The 16855-nt window shown below is 40.4% G+C and overlaps 1 protein-coding gene across 1 annotated transcript in view; it reads left to right on the top strand.

Moving 5' to 3' along the window:
* Window positions 1–384: 384 nt before the first annotated feature.
* Window positions 385–16855, top strand: part of IPO5 (importin 5) — a gene marked incomplete at its 3' end in the record, with an annotated part of 43840 nt that continues 27369 nt past the window's right edge. The window contains exons 1-7 of the mRNA XM_082009698.1: window positions 385–492; window positions 5067–5147; window positions 11004–11196; window positions 11710–11812; window positions 12062–12158; window positions 13244–13348; window positions 16669–16791. Coding sequence (XP_081865824.1) covers window positions 400–492; window positions 5067–5147; window positions 11004–11196; window positions 11710–11812; window positions 12062–12158; window positions 13244–13348; window positions 16669–16791 — 795 coding nt within the window. The 5' untranslated portion in view covers window positions 385–399. The remainder of the gene's footprint in view (window positions 493–5066; window positions 5148–11003; window positions 11197–11709; window positions 11813–12061; window positions 12159–13243; window positions 13349–16668; window positions 16792–16855) is intronic.

Raw genomic sequence — 16855 nt, 5'->3', positions numbered from 1 at the left:
AGCCGCCCGCCAATGAGAGTGCCCTTCGGGGCGTTTCCCCGGCCTCTGCCTCCCACCTCCGGCCCGGAGGACGCACCAATGAGACAAGAGGAGACCACCCCCCCCCCCTCATTCAGGGACGGTTGTTCAGCAGCTCTTCACACCCCCCCCGCCTCCTTTGCCCCGTGTCGCCAGGACGTCATAGAGGGGTCTGGCCAATCGGAGGCGAGGCCCCGTGCGTCGTAGCCAATAGGAGCGTTCGAGAGCGCGACTGGCGAGGCCGGCCCCAGGGGGGAGCCGGGAGCAGAGCGCGACGGCGGTTCCGCCCCCTTTCCGTCCGCGGGCGGCGAGGCCGGCTTTCTCCCTCCCCGCCTCCCTGTCCCCGCCCGGCCGGCCTCGCTCTCTTTCCCTTTCGCAGCAATGGCGGCGACGGCGGAGCAGGAGCAGCAGCAGTTCTACCTCCTCCTGGGCAACCTGCTCAGCCCAGACAATGCGGTCCGCAAGCAGGCCGAGGTAACGGGTCCGCCTTGCCCCGGCCCTGGGCGCCAAGCCGGCCTGTCAGACCTCCCAGACCTTGCCGGAGGGAGCAGGGGAGGGGGGGGCAGGGAGGCGGCGGCGCCGGCCGAGCCCCACGTGTGAGCAGCGGCACCAGCTGCTGCCGGGGCGGCCCGGGCCTTCCACCCCCCCACACCCCTCTCCGTCGGCGCCGGTCCTCCTCCGCGGGGGAGCCGGGCGGTTGCGGCCGTTCCCCCCGGCGGGGCGCTGGGCCCGCTCCGACCGCTGGCGCCCGCCCGTGCGTGTGAGAGCGCGAGGGGTCGCGGCCCCCTCCCCTTCCCCTCCCTCCCCCCCCCCATTCCCGCGTCCCTGCGCGTCCGGCACCGCTCGGCCGCCTCGTGCCCGCTGCCCGCGCCGGGCCTGCGCGGAGCCCCTGGGGGCCGTTTCTCCCCATTGCCCGTGGCGAGACGGGGCCTGGGCTGGCTCCGCCCGGGCTGGCCGGCGTGAGAGAGCGCGGCCGTGGCCAGCCGGCGGCGGGTGGTGGGACCGGTCCTTGCTGGCTCGGGAGCGGGTGAGGGAGACCCCAAAGGAGGTCAGGGCGGGTGTTGGTCTTCCATGGGTGCAGGGTTCGGAGGGGCGCGATTGAAGGGCTCCGCCGGGCCCCGGGGGGCGGCTGCACTTGTAGCCTCGGTTCTGCGCTGCGGAGGCGGCCCTCGCCGAGGGTCTGTGCCTCGCGGGCGTGCTGCCTGTGCTGGGGCAGGAGCGGGGCCGCAGTCACCCCCCCCGCCCGCCCGCCGAGGTCCTCTTCTTTTTCCACACCAGCAGTTTGGTTTTTAACTTCGGAATGGGACATATATTCAAGTGTTCCGTCACCTAAGAAATATTTCCCCAAAAGAAGCATTTGCAATGTACTGAGTTTCTCCGTTATCAGCAAAAACTTTTCGGATGTGTTATTTCAGCTGAAATTCTTTGTGATGGCTAAGCCACGTTAATTCTTTCTCTCTGTCATGCTTAAGACTCCATTGTCAAGCCTGGTGGGGAATCTCTCCCATTGAATTAAATACTAGGATCTAGGTTTAGCATGAATTCCAACTGCATGGCTGCTGTCGGGTCTTTTATCGCTCTCATCACTTAAGCGGTCAGCAGAGTTCAGTGCATTGTTTGGCAAAGAATAAAAAGTATTGTTCCTGATACTGCAGTGAAAATTCCTAAAATATAATTTGGGAATGAGAAGGAGGGGAGACATACGTTTTTAGAAGACAGCAAAGTTCAGTATTGATTACTGCAAACACTTTCTAGAGAAGCAGCAAGAATTATTCCCACGTTCCTGAACAGAGGCATGGAAAGGAGGCCATTCCCTGGCAGCTGAATTTCTTTCTCTTCCCAAGTGCCTACATGTAACATAAGAACATTTCTCACAACTTTTTGATCTTTATTAAAATTGTAACAAAGCAAATTTATTGGGCAGCTGTGTCATAATGCCTGTGAAATAAAACGTTCTTGGAAAAGAAGTCTAAAATTCTTAGACTCTTACCACTGGCATATCTTGTCAGAAACTTGCTTGGAACTGAGTTGGAGTTTGTTTAATCTTCATAGATACATGTGCGCTATGGTGTAGACACAAGCAAGTAGTATAATTCTTACTTATTTAACTGCACTGAATCTGGCATTGATTTCTACATATTTCCAAGTTATGTTGGAAGTATTTTAATGGTTTAGGGTCGTTCAGAGTGGAAGGGTCCTCAGGAGTCTGTAGTGCAATCTCCTGTTCAGTGTCAGCTGTCAGGTCAGCTCAGGTCACTGGGGGCTTTGTCCTGTTGGGTCTTGAAAACCTCTAAGAATGGAGACCGCACAAGCTCTCTGAGCAACCCGCTCCTGCTTGACTGTCTTCATTAAAGCAAAGAGGTCTGAACCTCTATCCAGTCTGAACCTGCTCTTTTCAATTCATGCCTGTTGTCTCTTATGTCTTCCACCATGCATAGCTGTGAAGAGCCCAGCTCAGTCTTCTTCATGATGGGTTAATGAACCTGTACCTAGAAACAAAAATCTCTCTCTACAGTGTAGCTAGATTGACTTTTTCTTTTTAAGTTGTCTGTTTCTTGGAGTAAGATTTCTTTGGATGAAAGTATTGTCTAATCTTTAGACAGGACTCATATTTGATCTTCACATAGCATAGCTATTTGATCTTAACATCTGTATACCCTGATCAGTTTTTTAAAGTCTACTTACTGTTGGAAGGCAATATTGACTACTATAGGGATTCATATAACTGCAGGTAAATTGAATAGCAGATTTTCATTTGTGTCCAGTGAAAACCGGTGAAAATGAAGAAATGGATAGACATGGAACTGAAGGAGTCAGACTTGGGTTATTTCATTGAAATTGGGATGAGGGATGTTATATTGAAGACCAGACTTGATGGAGATATAGTTATAGCCTGTTTGGGTGAGAGTGTACTAAAAACTAAAAAAACAGAAGGGGAGAAAGTCCAATCACCTAAAACCTGTTTTTCTTTAAGTATGTATGTATATAGATCTGTGTATGTGCTAGCACACTTGTAACTCTGACCAGTTTGCTGAAACCTGGTTCATTCATTTTATCTCTCATTAAAAATTGCTGGAATGTTCTGTTGACTGTAAAAGGCTGTTTTTCTCTTACTTGTGTGTCTATCATCTGACAGAGAAACTGTTGTTTACTTTGCCTCGGTGATTTTATGCTCTTTTCAAAAATATATTTCTCAGGATTGGAAGAACATAAGTGTAGATAACAGATACTTGCTTGCATGTATTCTGAAAGTTAGTCATGCTGTGTGAGAAATTTATACGTCTGGACTAGGTAGCTGGGGAACTAATCGTGAACTAAAAGAATACACTGAAGATGTAGCAGGATCCAGGTACATAGTTATGGGTGTAGCTAAGGCTGGTAGTAACATGGGTGGAGCCAGCAGAGCAGTCCTCCACCAGCACAGAGGGAAGTTTCTGGTTTTGGCCATATGTTCCTTTTGCCTACCTTGCCCTGGTGCTCTTTAGCATCCTCTGAATCCAGTTTACTGCACTGACATAATTTTGCCAGTGCATGACGGGATAGGTTGCTGACATTTCTAGTGAGTTTAAACAACTCAAATTAGAATTTCATTTTTATCGTAATTGGCATGAGGGAAGCCAGCTTTTACAGTGCTTCAGCTGTCCATAAAAGCATAGCTTCAGGTCCATGCTGGGCCGGTGTTTAGGGAACCTTCTTATTTCTGTATTTGTAGATAATAGTGCAATATAAATATATACATTCATGGAGATGATTAATCTGAGAAGACTCTCTATTCTGACCCTAAACCTAATTTAATTTTGCAATCTCTATGAAATTACTAGATTAAATCCAGAGATTCATCGCTCATTGACTGTGAGCACATATGAGCAACTAGAGAGAGTATGAAGTAAGAATTGACTTTGTAAATGAAGCCTACTAGGAAACAGCTAGAGAAAGTGGAGGAAGATGATGTCTAATATTAAATATGTGGTGGGGAAACTACTTTATTGAAAATAGCAGGTATACTGTCAAGGTGTGTAAATTTGCTAGAGTATTAGTAAGAGCGCTGCAATAGTAAGAATGGAAAGTAGGCAGGCAGGGAATTGATTGAAATGAACCTGGGCTTTGTGTAGTAGGCTTGTTCCTTGGGTTCAGGATGGGGTAGTGAATATTTGGAAAAGGTGGAGTAATTTATCTTCAAGATTATGCCCATAAAAATAACTCTTTCAGAGTTAGTAAGTATAGAACTATTTCTGAATGTTTTAAATGGTTGTTCTTCAGCTTGTAATTCCCCTGCTCTTACCTACATAGGTTTAGTATATTAGAAACAAGCACTTACAGTTTTAAAATGCTCACATATGCCATGTTTTGGATAGCAAAAGTTCTTTTGCTGTGTGCTCACTCTAGCGTCAAAGTAACAATCTAATTTAAAAAGCCATAGTGAATGAACTGCATGCCAGAAGTGTGTAAGGCAACATAACTGAACTTCTCATTAAACTTTACATTTTATTAAAGGAGTTTCCCTAATGGGGGAGACTAAATAGTCTCACTCTCTGAAATTCAGGTAGGACATTAAAAATGAAAAGTTCTTAGTCAAAACATGTAGTTGAGATGTGTGACTGCCACATGATGTTGTAAAGGCCCTAAAAAGGTTCAAAAAAAGAACACATTTTTGGACTATACATTTGTCAGTGGTTATTAAGCTGTTGGTCATAGTTCAGTCTCATGCTTCCACAGTTCTTAATCCTCTGATGTGATAGAAGCTACATAGATTCCCAGGAGGATATGTGTTCTGTATATGTTGTATTTCTTAACTCATCTTGTAAGTGGCCAGTAATACATATCTAGATTATTCCAATATGGCAGGTCTTATTCAGTAACTAAGACTTTGTTCATAATTTTAAAATAGGTCAGAAATGTTTATTTTGATAGGGGGGTTTTTTTGCTATGTTATTTTCTATTAACTGGATGAATACTGAAGTTGTTTTAAAACAAAAGGCAATTCTTACTAATGCTTAACACATGCTTTCTAGTAATTGTTTACAATAAGCTGCATCTTTTTTATGCAGGAGACGTATGAGAATATTCCAGGTCAATCCAAGATCACGTTCCTCCTTCAAGCAATCAGGAATACTGCTGCTGCTGAGGAGGTATGTCTCAATAATCTTTGAATTCTGCAGATTTTCAAGGGAACTTGAGAAGGAGGGAAGGCAGTTTCAGTGCTAGACATTTTGGGATAAATGAGTAAGTCAGACATTAACTGAATCATCTTAATTTACTGCACAGTTGTAGAGGGACCACTCATCTAGTTTGTTGCATGTCAAGTTCGCAAAAGCTGAGACTTTTTGATGTAGGATATTTAGTTTCAAAAGTAGTGTTTCATAAGTCACTGCTTAGATCTCCATTGTTTTCTGGTGGTGTGTTTTGCTTAATGAATGGGTTTTTTCCTTAAAAATGTGTAACTAATAGATGACTGTTACTGTGATGTTCCTTCAAGTTAGAGTTGAGAAATGCTTTCCATTTTGGGGGTCCTGCGCCTCAATGTGTTAAACTCATGTATCATCTGAAACTTCTTGTGCTCCTCAAATAGGAAGTGGGGGGAGATAAGGTAGCAGTTGTTTTGCATGTTTTATTTAGATGGCTTTTGTATTTTGTCCTATTTGGGGAGGATATGCGTATTAAGTCATTTAGCAGTGTTATAGACTGAATGGAGAGCAGTCCAAGCACTATATACATTTTTTTTTCTGTGGGCATACAGTAACTGTGCCTTTTAGTTATTTCTTAATTTTGTAAAGGCTCTTGGGTATAGTACTTTTTGGTAAAGCCATTATTCACTTGGATATACAGAGTGAAGAACTAAGCTTTCAAGATACTACAAACTTCAGAGTCACTTAAAAGTAAAAACATTTGACTTTTTCAAATTGAGGGTTTTACTGAACAACAGAAGGATGTAGCATGTAGAATTTCTCAACAATATTGTAAGGAGAGTATAAGTGTGCTGTTTCTCTCTGGATGATCTCTTCTGGTAGATTGTATTTAGTTTAGTGGTAGATGCTATTTGTGCTTTTTAATGCTCAGTAAGTATCAGCTTACTAATACTTACGCTTATCTACCTACAAAGGAGTGTTCTTCTGACAGAATCCTTCAATATTGTACTAGCAACTGGTTGGGTAAAAGCTAAAGTAAAAAACTTCTGCCCCTCTGAGATGTTTCAAATGATAGAAAGCTATAGAGCAGTATCTCTTGTGTTTGTATTTGCCATGAAAAGTAAGATCTACCGCTGCCCCTTTTTCATCATAAGATAATACTATGCCCTAGAAGTCATAGCTCCATTGCACATGCTTCTGTTTTGTATTGAATACATTTGATAAGTCTGAGTTGACAGCTACAAAGTGTAAATAAATAACCTGCTCCCTATATTTACTGATCTTATTTCCTTTACATCCAGTAAAGAAATAGCCCAGTCTAAAACTTGTTCAGAATCGTGACTTGGCTTCCAACTTACTCAAATACAAAGAAATTTTTCACCTGTAGAAGTTACTCTTACGAAAGACATCAGAGGTTAACATTTGTAGAATAACTTGACATTTAACTCCACCAGTGGATAAATCAAAGGTTTAAACGTTGGCTCTTAACTAAAGTAGGAATTAGGTGCTGGACTGAAAAAATCCTGATTAATAAAACCTGCGAAAAACCTCTCTTCCCTGTAAATCCAAATACACAGTAGCCTAATTAGAACCTAAGTGAAGTCATCCTTATGTGTGATGTAAACATTGCATTTAAACATGCAGGGAAGCATTCTGTGAGTGTTCAGTATGGTGCTGGCATGAACAGCTAGGCACTTCGTGTCTGCATATGTTTCATGTAGATCCAAGTGTTGGGCAGAATCATGCATGTGGCACCAGTGGCTTTGGGCCTGGTATGTGTCCCCTGAGCACATCAAATATACCAGCACCACTGAACAGAGGCAGCTGGAATAACCCTTAGAACTTTAAAGATCCCTTGCCCAGGCTATGGGAAAGCTGGGTTCAGATCCCTGTTTGTGCTGAAGCCTCTGTATTGCTTTACCCCCTCGCAGGAAAACTAGTCTGAAGAAAATACTCCATCCTGTTTGCAGGAGCTGGGCTGCTGTGTTGTAGAGAAGACAAGATTCGTAGGACTATTGGGACAGCAACTGAGGGAATCCTGACTCTGCAACCTAGTAGTTTTGGCATTTAAATGGAGAAACAGGGATTCAGATCCTGCTGCCAGGACTCCTTGCATTTGATATGGAAAAAACCTAAGCTAGATCAGAAATAACTCTTCTAAAAACTAACTGTATAACAAAATTCCTCCTTCTAACCAAATGTCTAAACTGTGGAAATAATCACCTTTTCCCACTGTTTTCATCTCTTATTTTCCTGATATCAGAGTAACACTGTTCACGGAGGTGGACAGAAGCACATGACCTAGGAGTTAGAACACTTTTTTTGCCTGATGATATGCAAGTTTGTACACCTCAGGCTAAAGAGGGTCTTGAACCCACATCTTCAACTTCCTGAACCTGCAGTCTTACGAAGCTAGGACTCCACTCCTTTCTACACAACTGCATTTTAAAGAGTTGAACAGAAAGGTGGTATATATTCAGTTTCTTTGACGGTTTTTGTTGTCAGAATGTGACTGAGGTGTTACGAGGCTTCTTCCTTTGCAGTTTTGATTTACCATCTAAATCTTTAGAGAGGAACAACATATTCTCCTGCATTTATTTTCTTCCTGGTTAACTCTAGATTGGCAGTCTTCAATTATGTCCTAATTTACAGTTGACTAATTTCAAGCACTGTGAAATACAGTAACAAATGCTTTATAAAACTGTATTTCTGCTGTACTCGCAGCCCTCTTAGAGGGATCTGACCTTTCCCTTCTCCCTCTTCATATTGTCACATGAAGCGGTTGCATTTCTTAGTCTGAAGACTACTGCTGTGGGCAGCTTCCTATTCAGCACTTGGAGGGGGAGGAGGGCAGCCCCTGGACTTCTGATGCACCACAGTTCTGCCTTTGAGTTGTACGTGGACCTGAGGCACCGTGTGCTTTGGATTCCACATGGGGCTGGATCCCCAAATGAGGTTGTGCAGGACCATCTTTGGACTGTGTCCTAAATATTTATTGCTTCCATCCATGTGTATTTTCCTCCTTGAGGATTTAAAAGGAGCAGTAAAAGAACAGTAAAAATCACTGTGACTGTGCTGTACAAGGTGGTCAGTTTTTTTCTTGCAAAATGTCTAGGATTACCTGGACACTTTGAATGCTGCTGTGGAACATGGCATCCCAGATTTCTGTTCCTAATTCTTCTGCTGCCCTACTCAGCAAGTTGGTTTGCTTCTTGTGCCTTGGTTCCACCATCTGTAAAATCCTAGAACATTTTTAAAGCACTGGACATTCTACTAGTAAGTAGAGGTGTGTTGAAATTTGAATATTATGACTACTTTTTATGTTAACACCTTTGACATTCCAGTTGTATGCAAGCACCTCAGTAATTTAGACATGCAGAAGACTCCAATGCTAGGAGAGAATTCTGCTTTTTTGTGCTTCATTGGTAGATGGAATTTCTTCTTTGGGGATATACACTTCAGTATATTGTTCCTGTTCTCACTAAAAGCTATAGCAGGATTTTAAAATGCTTGTTTGGGTATATATCTTGTAATACTTAAATATAAAAGAGCCTTTGGTGTGTGTGAAAAATACATACTTTCTTCCTTAAAGCAAAAGAAATAGCCCCAGAGTTGCCATTAATCCAGCCATGTTTGTCATAATTAAATTGGAAACGGTCATTTTCGTATATAGGTGGATATCTGCTGAGGAAAATTTGCCATTTATTATTAGAAGTCAATTGCTGCTTTGTCACTCCTTCAAACATTTAAATTTGCTTTAGGGAATTTGGGAATTTTCTTCTAAGCTAGTAACAGTTAATGAGAAGCTAATTCATGCAGTACTGATCTTGTCTTTCTGTATACCTTGTTACTTATTTCTTCCTTTGCTATCAATCTGTGTTTGTCAGTCATCTAATATTTTAAATTAAATTCTTCACAGGTGGAAATTCTTAATCTTTGAGACCATGTGTTTTATGAAAACAAGCTCTATTCCCTATCTGGCCACCTATTACTATTTCAGGCAAGAAATTAATATAATGTGAGTTCAGTCATTATCAGATGTCAGAGAATATGCACAGAAACGTGATGCCCTGAATAAGGGAAGACATTGCATCAGAGTTTGTGCCTTGTTTAGTCCCAGCAAACTTGGTCCCCAGTCAAGGCTTCTCCTGTGTATGTTCACCATAATGAGTAGAAAGTAGTGGTGCTTCTGGGGATGGGAGAAGGGAAGATACCATGATGTTGTGGTATCATAGTAAAAGTTTTTTGGCACATTGTTAGTGGGATCCCCAGAGGCAGTGGGCAAAGAATCTTTTTACTTCCTAACTCGTGTTCCCCATGTGATGACCTGTTGGTAGAGAACCTTGGCTTATGATGGGAGCTACAGCACAGGTGGGCACTGTGACCCTGTTTGTTCAGCAGCTGTCTTCCTTGGATCTACTAGGGCTGATCTACTAATCCTAAATATGTAGTAGCTTTGATCTGCACTGGAGCAGTTGAGGTGGAGGAGGTGAGGAATGATCTAGAGTAAGGTCCAATTCTAGTCCTTCCCTTCTGCTATTAGAGAGACACTTTGTGTGTACTACTCTGTAGCTGTATAGAAGAGAGCTGGGTAGATTGGAAAAGGGCACGGTGAGTCTGGAGACTACCAGACATAACAGGAATAGTATCTTGGGTGATGTTCTAGCAATACCTGGTTTTTACAGGGTACATTAGAAGTTGAGACTTTGCAGCACTTTGTGTTTCTCATCTATAGTTTATGCTGTAGCACTATAGTTGAGAGATCTTTTGGAAATCAGACTTCTTAGTTCTGCTGCTCATTGAACATTTTTGAAATAGAAAGGCTCTTGTAAATGAAACTTTTTCATTCGAGTACACATTAAATAAGAGTATCTTAGGGGAAAAAATTGAGTGCATGTTGCATTGGATTATTTTTTTGTGAGGATTTAACATGTGTAAGGTTGTGTTACATGTGTTAAACTTCAGAAGTTTCAGGGGTGGTTTTTCATTACATTTGTCCTTCTAGAAACACTGGGTAGTGAACATCCTATTTATTAAGTTATTCAGTGCTTCATGTGTCTTTGCCTTTACTGTGTGTGCTGTTCTGTTCATTTTTACTTAATCAGCCACGTTTTTTGCTTCTAGTTCTTGTATAATTGTAAATAAATACAGATATGTAAATGGTACTGTTGTAGAGTTGCTGTATACAAGCAGGAAGCATAGAGGTTTGTAATATGTGGTATTGGGGTTCCTGTGCTCAAATTCAAGTTTAAAGTAAAATGTTTCGTCATAGGTCTGCAAAAGGCTGAAAGCTTTGGATTGTTTTTGTTTTTTTTTTTTTGTTCAGAGTAGTTTTCTTTGCCAAAATCTAACTGTAAGTTCCTGAATCCTTAGTGTGAAGTTTGGTTGTTTGAGAAAGTGAAGGAGGGTTTACGGGTTAATTGTCTGACAAAGATGTCTTATTAAGTCACTTGTTCATCAAAAAAACCCCATCTGGATTATCATTATCTCAATGAGCCATTTAAAACAACAAGAAGACATGCTTTAAACATCTTTCAGTAATGTAGCTAAGTCCTCAACTTGCCACAAAATGTGTTCAAGGTTCAGCTCTAGAAAAAAACTGAATACCTCAGTGGATTTCATGATGGTTTCTTTGAAGAGCTGTAATTGTCAGAAACATGTTTGTAAACTGATGTTTCTTTACTATGTTTTTACTTACTACCATAATTGTCATCTGTTGCTTGAGAGGTGTTCCGTTCACCAGACAAGTCTACAGAGTGAAAGCTGATCATTTGGAAGCATGATGTCAGTGTCTTTCCTCATAAGAGTGTGATTATCATATCAAAACACTCTTAACATACATACTTTCTTACTCAATAGGCTAGACAAATGGCAGCTGTCCTCCTGCGACGCCTTTTGTCTTCTGCTTTTGAAGAAGTTTATCCAGCTCTTTCACCTGATGATCAGACCTCTATCAAAAGTGGATTGCTGTTGATTATTCAGTTGGAAACGCAGTCCAGTATGAGGAAAAAGATTTGTGACATCGTTGCTGAATTGGCCAGGAACTTAATAGGTACTTTATATAAGCTGATATTGTGGTAAAATGTTAGTTTACTATTGATAGTAGTTGTATTTTTATCTCTTGTTCTCTAGTCTTGTGTAGACAATTGCACATGATGTACTAAGTGATTTCATGGTTTAAAATAAAACCTAATATTTGTTTACATTATCCTTGATCGGATAAAAGTAAGATTCCTTAACTCTGCTTCTTAAATTGCTTCAGTTTAGGTGAGATTGCATTAAGGTTTAGAAATCCAATTTTGTTTCAATTCTCATGAATGTTATGCTGAACATCTGCATCAGTTTCTTTTTGCGTGCTGTTATATAATGGTAAATAGAGATTGTCTTGTATTCCTGAGTGCCTTTAGATTTAACATTTCAGCCATATTTTACACTGTGACTTGGACATATGTTCAAATCAGTTTTTTTGAAATTAATTTGGTAGTGATGACTGGTTGCCCTGCACAACTGAGATCTAACCACTCTCAAGTTTGCTTATCATAAAACTTTATTGTGCTTAATCTAGATGAAGATGGCAACAATCAGTGGCCAGAAGTTCTGAAATTCTTATTTGACTCTGTCAGCTCTCAGAATGTGGGACTGCGCGAGGCTGCTCTACATATTTTCTGGTAAGCTTTCAGACTTTGCTACATTTTTGCAGGTTAGCCACATTGTATCTGTAAAAATGTAAGAAAAACTGTCACAACTTAATTAACAAGCAATCATATATGTTTCATTTATTCTGTTGTGTTGTGGTTTACTTAACTCTTACATGTACAGTTAAAACCTGTAGCTTAAACAATGGTTAAGTTTAAAATAATAGTTAAGGTTAAACTGTGTGAATTTTTATTAATGTTTTGGTCTTTTCTTATCCGTAGGAATTTTCCAGGGATTTTTGGGAATCAGCAGCAACACTATTTGGAAGTCATTAAGAGAATGCTGGTTCAGTGTATGCAAGATCAAGAGCATCCATCAGTAAGACCTTTATGTTCGTTTTCAAATGTTCTGAGCATAGAAACTTAGTGTACTAGTCTCAGGCATATAGGTTAAACCATAGATTCCAACTAGAGAATTGCATTACCTGAAACTGATGTACATCTGGGTTATTGACTATGCCTACTGCAAGACAAAAGGGTCAAACCTTTTCATGGTCCTACAGCTGACTGGCTGGCTCATACCTGCACTGCTTAAGCCCAGACTCTTCCCTAGTAGTTATGTTTGGAGAAACCTAGTGGTAGTGGCCCAAAGCAGAGCTGGCACTTTCAGCTGGCAGCATGAGCGGTCAGAAACATCTTGTTAAGTTCTCTTTCTGGCCTTGTGTTTAACAGTGTAGATATATAGTATCTCTACGCTTAGTATATGTACGCAGTATGTCTCAGAACTCTGAATATATGACAGCTCCTTGAACTGTTTGTGCATGCTTTGCCATAAGGGCATGTTAGCAAGCCTTGCTTTTCTGGAAGGCTTCAGATTTATTGATTTGTGCAGAGAATTGTGCTCTGAAAATGTTTTTCTTGTTGTGGAAAATGCTGGGCAAGGATAGGAAGCCCTGCTGTGGTATGTGGGTTCAGTTTGCTGCTCCCCCATGGATTACTTTTTCTGACCTTTGAAAGTCAACGGAGTAACATTTTCTAAAGTACCACAAGTCATGCCTTTAAAGAAGCATGTTTAAAACACTTGGATCACGCTTTTTGAAAAATTGGACTTTGACACTTGCATACACATTTGAAATTGGGATGGAAGTTGAAAACAATAGTTTTCTTCTTTTTTCTTTCATTAAAAAAACCACACAAACCAACACCAAAACAAAAAATCCTCAAACAAAACCAGAAGTGTCATGGAGGATATAGATGCTGAAGATCATTATCGCTTCACCTTAATCTGAAGTAAGATGTAAAAGCCCATGTTACAAAATAATTGCTCTATCTATTAGGAAAATGTAAAAGGGAAATGATAATACAAAATATAGGCTCATAATAGGCCTAATGTTAAAAGAAAACAAAGGCATGTTTCATTATTGGTTCTTCACCTTTCTTTCTCCAATCCTGCCTGTCTCGTAGATCAAGACTCTGTCTGCTAGAGCTGCAGCTGCATTTGTGCTTGCTAATGAGCACAATCTTCCCCTTCTTAAACATTTTGCAGACTTGCTACCTGGAATCTTGCAGGTAAGAAACCACATAAGGAACGCTTAATGTGCCATTACGGTCTGTATTGACTGTATCTGAACGTAAATTATTGGTCTGCAATTTGTGCAGCATATGAATTGTTGATTAATTATATCTTAGTTAGCCTGACATCAGTCACTAGCAAGATACAGTGGAAACTGATAAGGAATTTTGTAAACACAAGGTAATTGATAGGGTTTTAAGGAAAATAGTTCAATTCTGATTAACTTACACTGTGTTACCTAGAAAAAGGAGTTAAAATTCTTCCTAAGGTATTTAACTCAAAATTATACAGCTTTTAAATTAACCATGATCTTGAAATATGCTTTAAATATGGGCTACCTTGAGATTTCACGTAATCGGTAATTGGGAAGTTGATTGACTCATGATATCCTGTATCTTTTCAGTTTAGAGGAAAGCATAGAATTATTCTGAACAAAGATTCTCAGCGTAACAACAGTGTAGACAAATGATCTCTATTGTTTGATGAATTAGGAACTTGCAAACAAAATGCCTTTTTAAGCTTCATATAATTTCTGAGGCTGGATTAGATCTCTTTTAGGATGGATGAATTTCAGCAACAGTTGGAATTGTAATATAAGGCTGTTTAGTTTTTGGGGGAAGCCTATTACAAACCAAGCCAGAGATAGAAATGGTTTGGGCTCTGAAAGACAACAACTTCACATTACAGTTCCCTTTCTATATTAAGAAAAAAGTGGAAATAACTAAGTACTCGTGATAACAGTAGTAGTGAACTTTTGGCAATTTTAAATTAGGCTAAATTTAGGTTAAAGACTGACTTCGTGTTACAGTCAGTACAGCAGGTTCCTGTTGACAGTGTAAGCTGTAAACTTGTCTGTGTGCTTTGTGGCAAGCTGAAGGAAAATTGTGCCAACTTTACTGGCTTCTGCAGCTGATGGAATTCTGCTTGATCTTGAATGGAAACTGAGAGGAAGTTATTAAAATCAACTGAACTTGAAAATGGACTCTAGTGTGTACAAGATAAGTATTTTAATACTGAGGTCACTATTTGGTGGTTAGTCCCTGTCTGTGACTTTGGCAATGGCAGTTGTATTGTTCAAAAATTGTAACTGGCTGAGAGGACCTTGGCTACTGAGTACTGTATGAGTGGGAGTGAGGCAGGATTTGGGGTGGACATGCCATTTGTATGATGTTTGGCAATTAAATAGTATGCTGTTTTTAGACTTCAGACTAATAGCCCACTTTGTGTGATACCAGTTTCAGTGCTACTATTTTAGGCTGTAAAAGTACATGCGCTTGGCTTGCATTTTCAAGCTTTATTTTGCAAATATAGAGCGCAGAACTATGCTATGAAATCTGTCTTTTTGAAGTACTTATTGCGAGAAGGGCTAGATTTTCTGGCTATGGTAACACAAGATGGATATGAAGATCTGAGTTTATAAATAGGAGATGGGATGTGTTAGAATAGTGGTGAGTGACCTTTGGAGACAGTTGGATGCTTTTTTTGTTGCTGTTGAAGTTCGTTTTGTTAAAATATTGGCATGGTAATAAAAGCTAAAAATAAAATTCTGGCTTAGCGTTTCAGTGCTTTCAGTACAATTTCTGTAATGGTTATGCTAGAAGTTGAACTTTCAGAACTAAGAGTTGAAACTTGTATCCAAGAGATTTATCTTGTGGTGGAGGTAAAAGCAACTGGAACTTCAGCTGACTTCTGTGGTTGTTGGTGTTTGATACTACAGAGAGAGAAGTCCCTCTGCCTTTTAGGGCTCGCCATGCTTTTTGAATTTCAGAAACCTAGTCTTGCTTTAAAAAAACTGTTGAAGTTGCAGTGGGTATAAAAATACAGAGTTTTACAGAAACTTCCAGTAAATGTTACATTATCCTTTGCTAGAATCAGAGGACGAGTGGTAACTATTAGTCCAAAAGGCCTTAACCTTCCCCCCCCCCTCCCCCCCCGAATATTTCTGATACTAGAAGATGCTGCTTCTATATTGAAGGCATGGGCTGAGTGGCATTATTTAAAGTGTTGGATTCTAGATTTAAGTATTAAAAACCACCTAACTATTCATTTTTTAAAAATGCTTCTATGTTAGGAAGGCATAAAATACTTCGATAAAGAAAATTCCTTTTAAAACCCCAAAAGTGTGTTTAAAGACTGTTTTTTCTTTGGAGGTTTGGGTTTTCATCTCCTACTTCTGGAAGAGTTCTAACACCATTGAATAACTGTGTGCTGTTTTGGTACTAGAGTATCAACCTGGTCAGTTAAAAGTAAATTTTAAATTACTTTTCAGAATGTAGTTATGCGTTAGGAAAGATGCTTGCAAAAAACTTGATTTTTTTTTTTTTCCTATGTCCTGTGACTGAAGGCTGAAAGGTCTGCTTTAATTCGGTGGCTCTCCAGAATTGTCTGGAAAAAAATAAATTATTTAATTTTGAGATTCCTGGTGTTTGTAAGCATAAGCTATTCAAAGCTGTTCTCGCATATAGGGGGAAAAAAGGAGTTAGGCTCATTTTCCTTCTTTTGGGCAAGGTTAATTTGAGTAGTTTTTCTTTATTTAAAATGGGTTTTGAAGTTGTGCTTGTCAAAACATAGTGTGTGTTTTTGCGCGTTGGTGCCTCTGATGCGTGAACTTAATTCTTTCCGAGTGACTGTCTACTGTGTTAGATTTAAACTAATAACAGTCAAACTGATGGCATATAATATTGTGAGCTATAACTTACTTGTAGAAAACTTTAGTTTTGGACCATGCATATTCTCTCTTTGTAGTTGTTACAGATTTATGCATGCCGGCCACTGTAGCAGGGTCCAAGCCTAGGATACTGCTGAAAAAGCAAAGTCCGCGTGAAGGCTTCAGATTAGTCTTTTTTTTTAGTTCTCAGGTTACACCTCGAGCTGGACGCCTCTGGAGGGGGACACCTACCCCAATTCATACCTTTCAATTATACCTGTACCACCCGATCCCCAAGTTCAATCACTTAATTCTGGCCAGTGGACTCTTGATTTCTTACTGATTTTCACTGTTGCTGTGCTGGCTGCCTTCTGAAGTTACTTCATTCTCTTGGAGTTGTCTCCTTGGTCCTTAACTTCTTCATTCCGCTCGTATCTGCTGGATTCAGCTAGTTCTTTGTTAGCAGTGTTAGTTTTATCAAAATGTTTACTCTCGGCCAGTTCTTGCAGCGTAAGGCTTCAACTACTTTAGCTACTAGAGCTAAGCCACAAATGCTAAATGAGACTTCAGAGAGACAAGAACACAGTTAATCAAGTTTCTATGATAATGGTCCCGTTCATAGTATTATTTTTTTTTATTTAATTTTATCATCATCTTATCTCTTTATAGGCTGTAAATGATTCCTGCTACCAAAACGATGATTCTGTCCTGAAATCCCTTGTAGAAATTGCAGATTCTGTTCCCAAGTATTTACGACCACATTTAGAACCTACATTACAACTAAGTCTGAAGGTAAAGCTAGGAATTCTTAAAAAAAAAAAAATTTTTTCGCCCCAAGACTTCTGTTCTAACCATT

Source organism: Phaethon aethereus (genome assembly GCF_964289735.1).
Source record: "Phaethon aethereus genome assembly, chromosome: 1".
NCBI lineage: Eukaryota > Metazoa > Chordata > Aves > Phaethontiformes > Phaethontidae > Phaethon > Phaethon aethereus.
The sequence above is the reverse complement of the archived record's forward strand: the minus strand, read 5'-3'. Positions and strand labels throughout refer to the sequence as shown.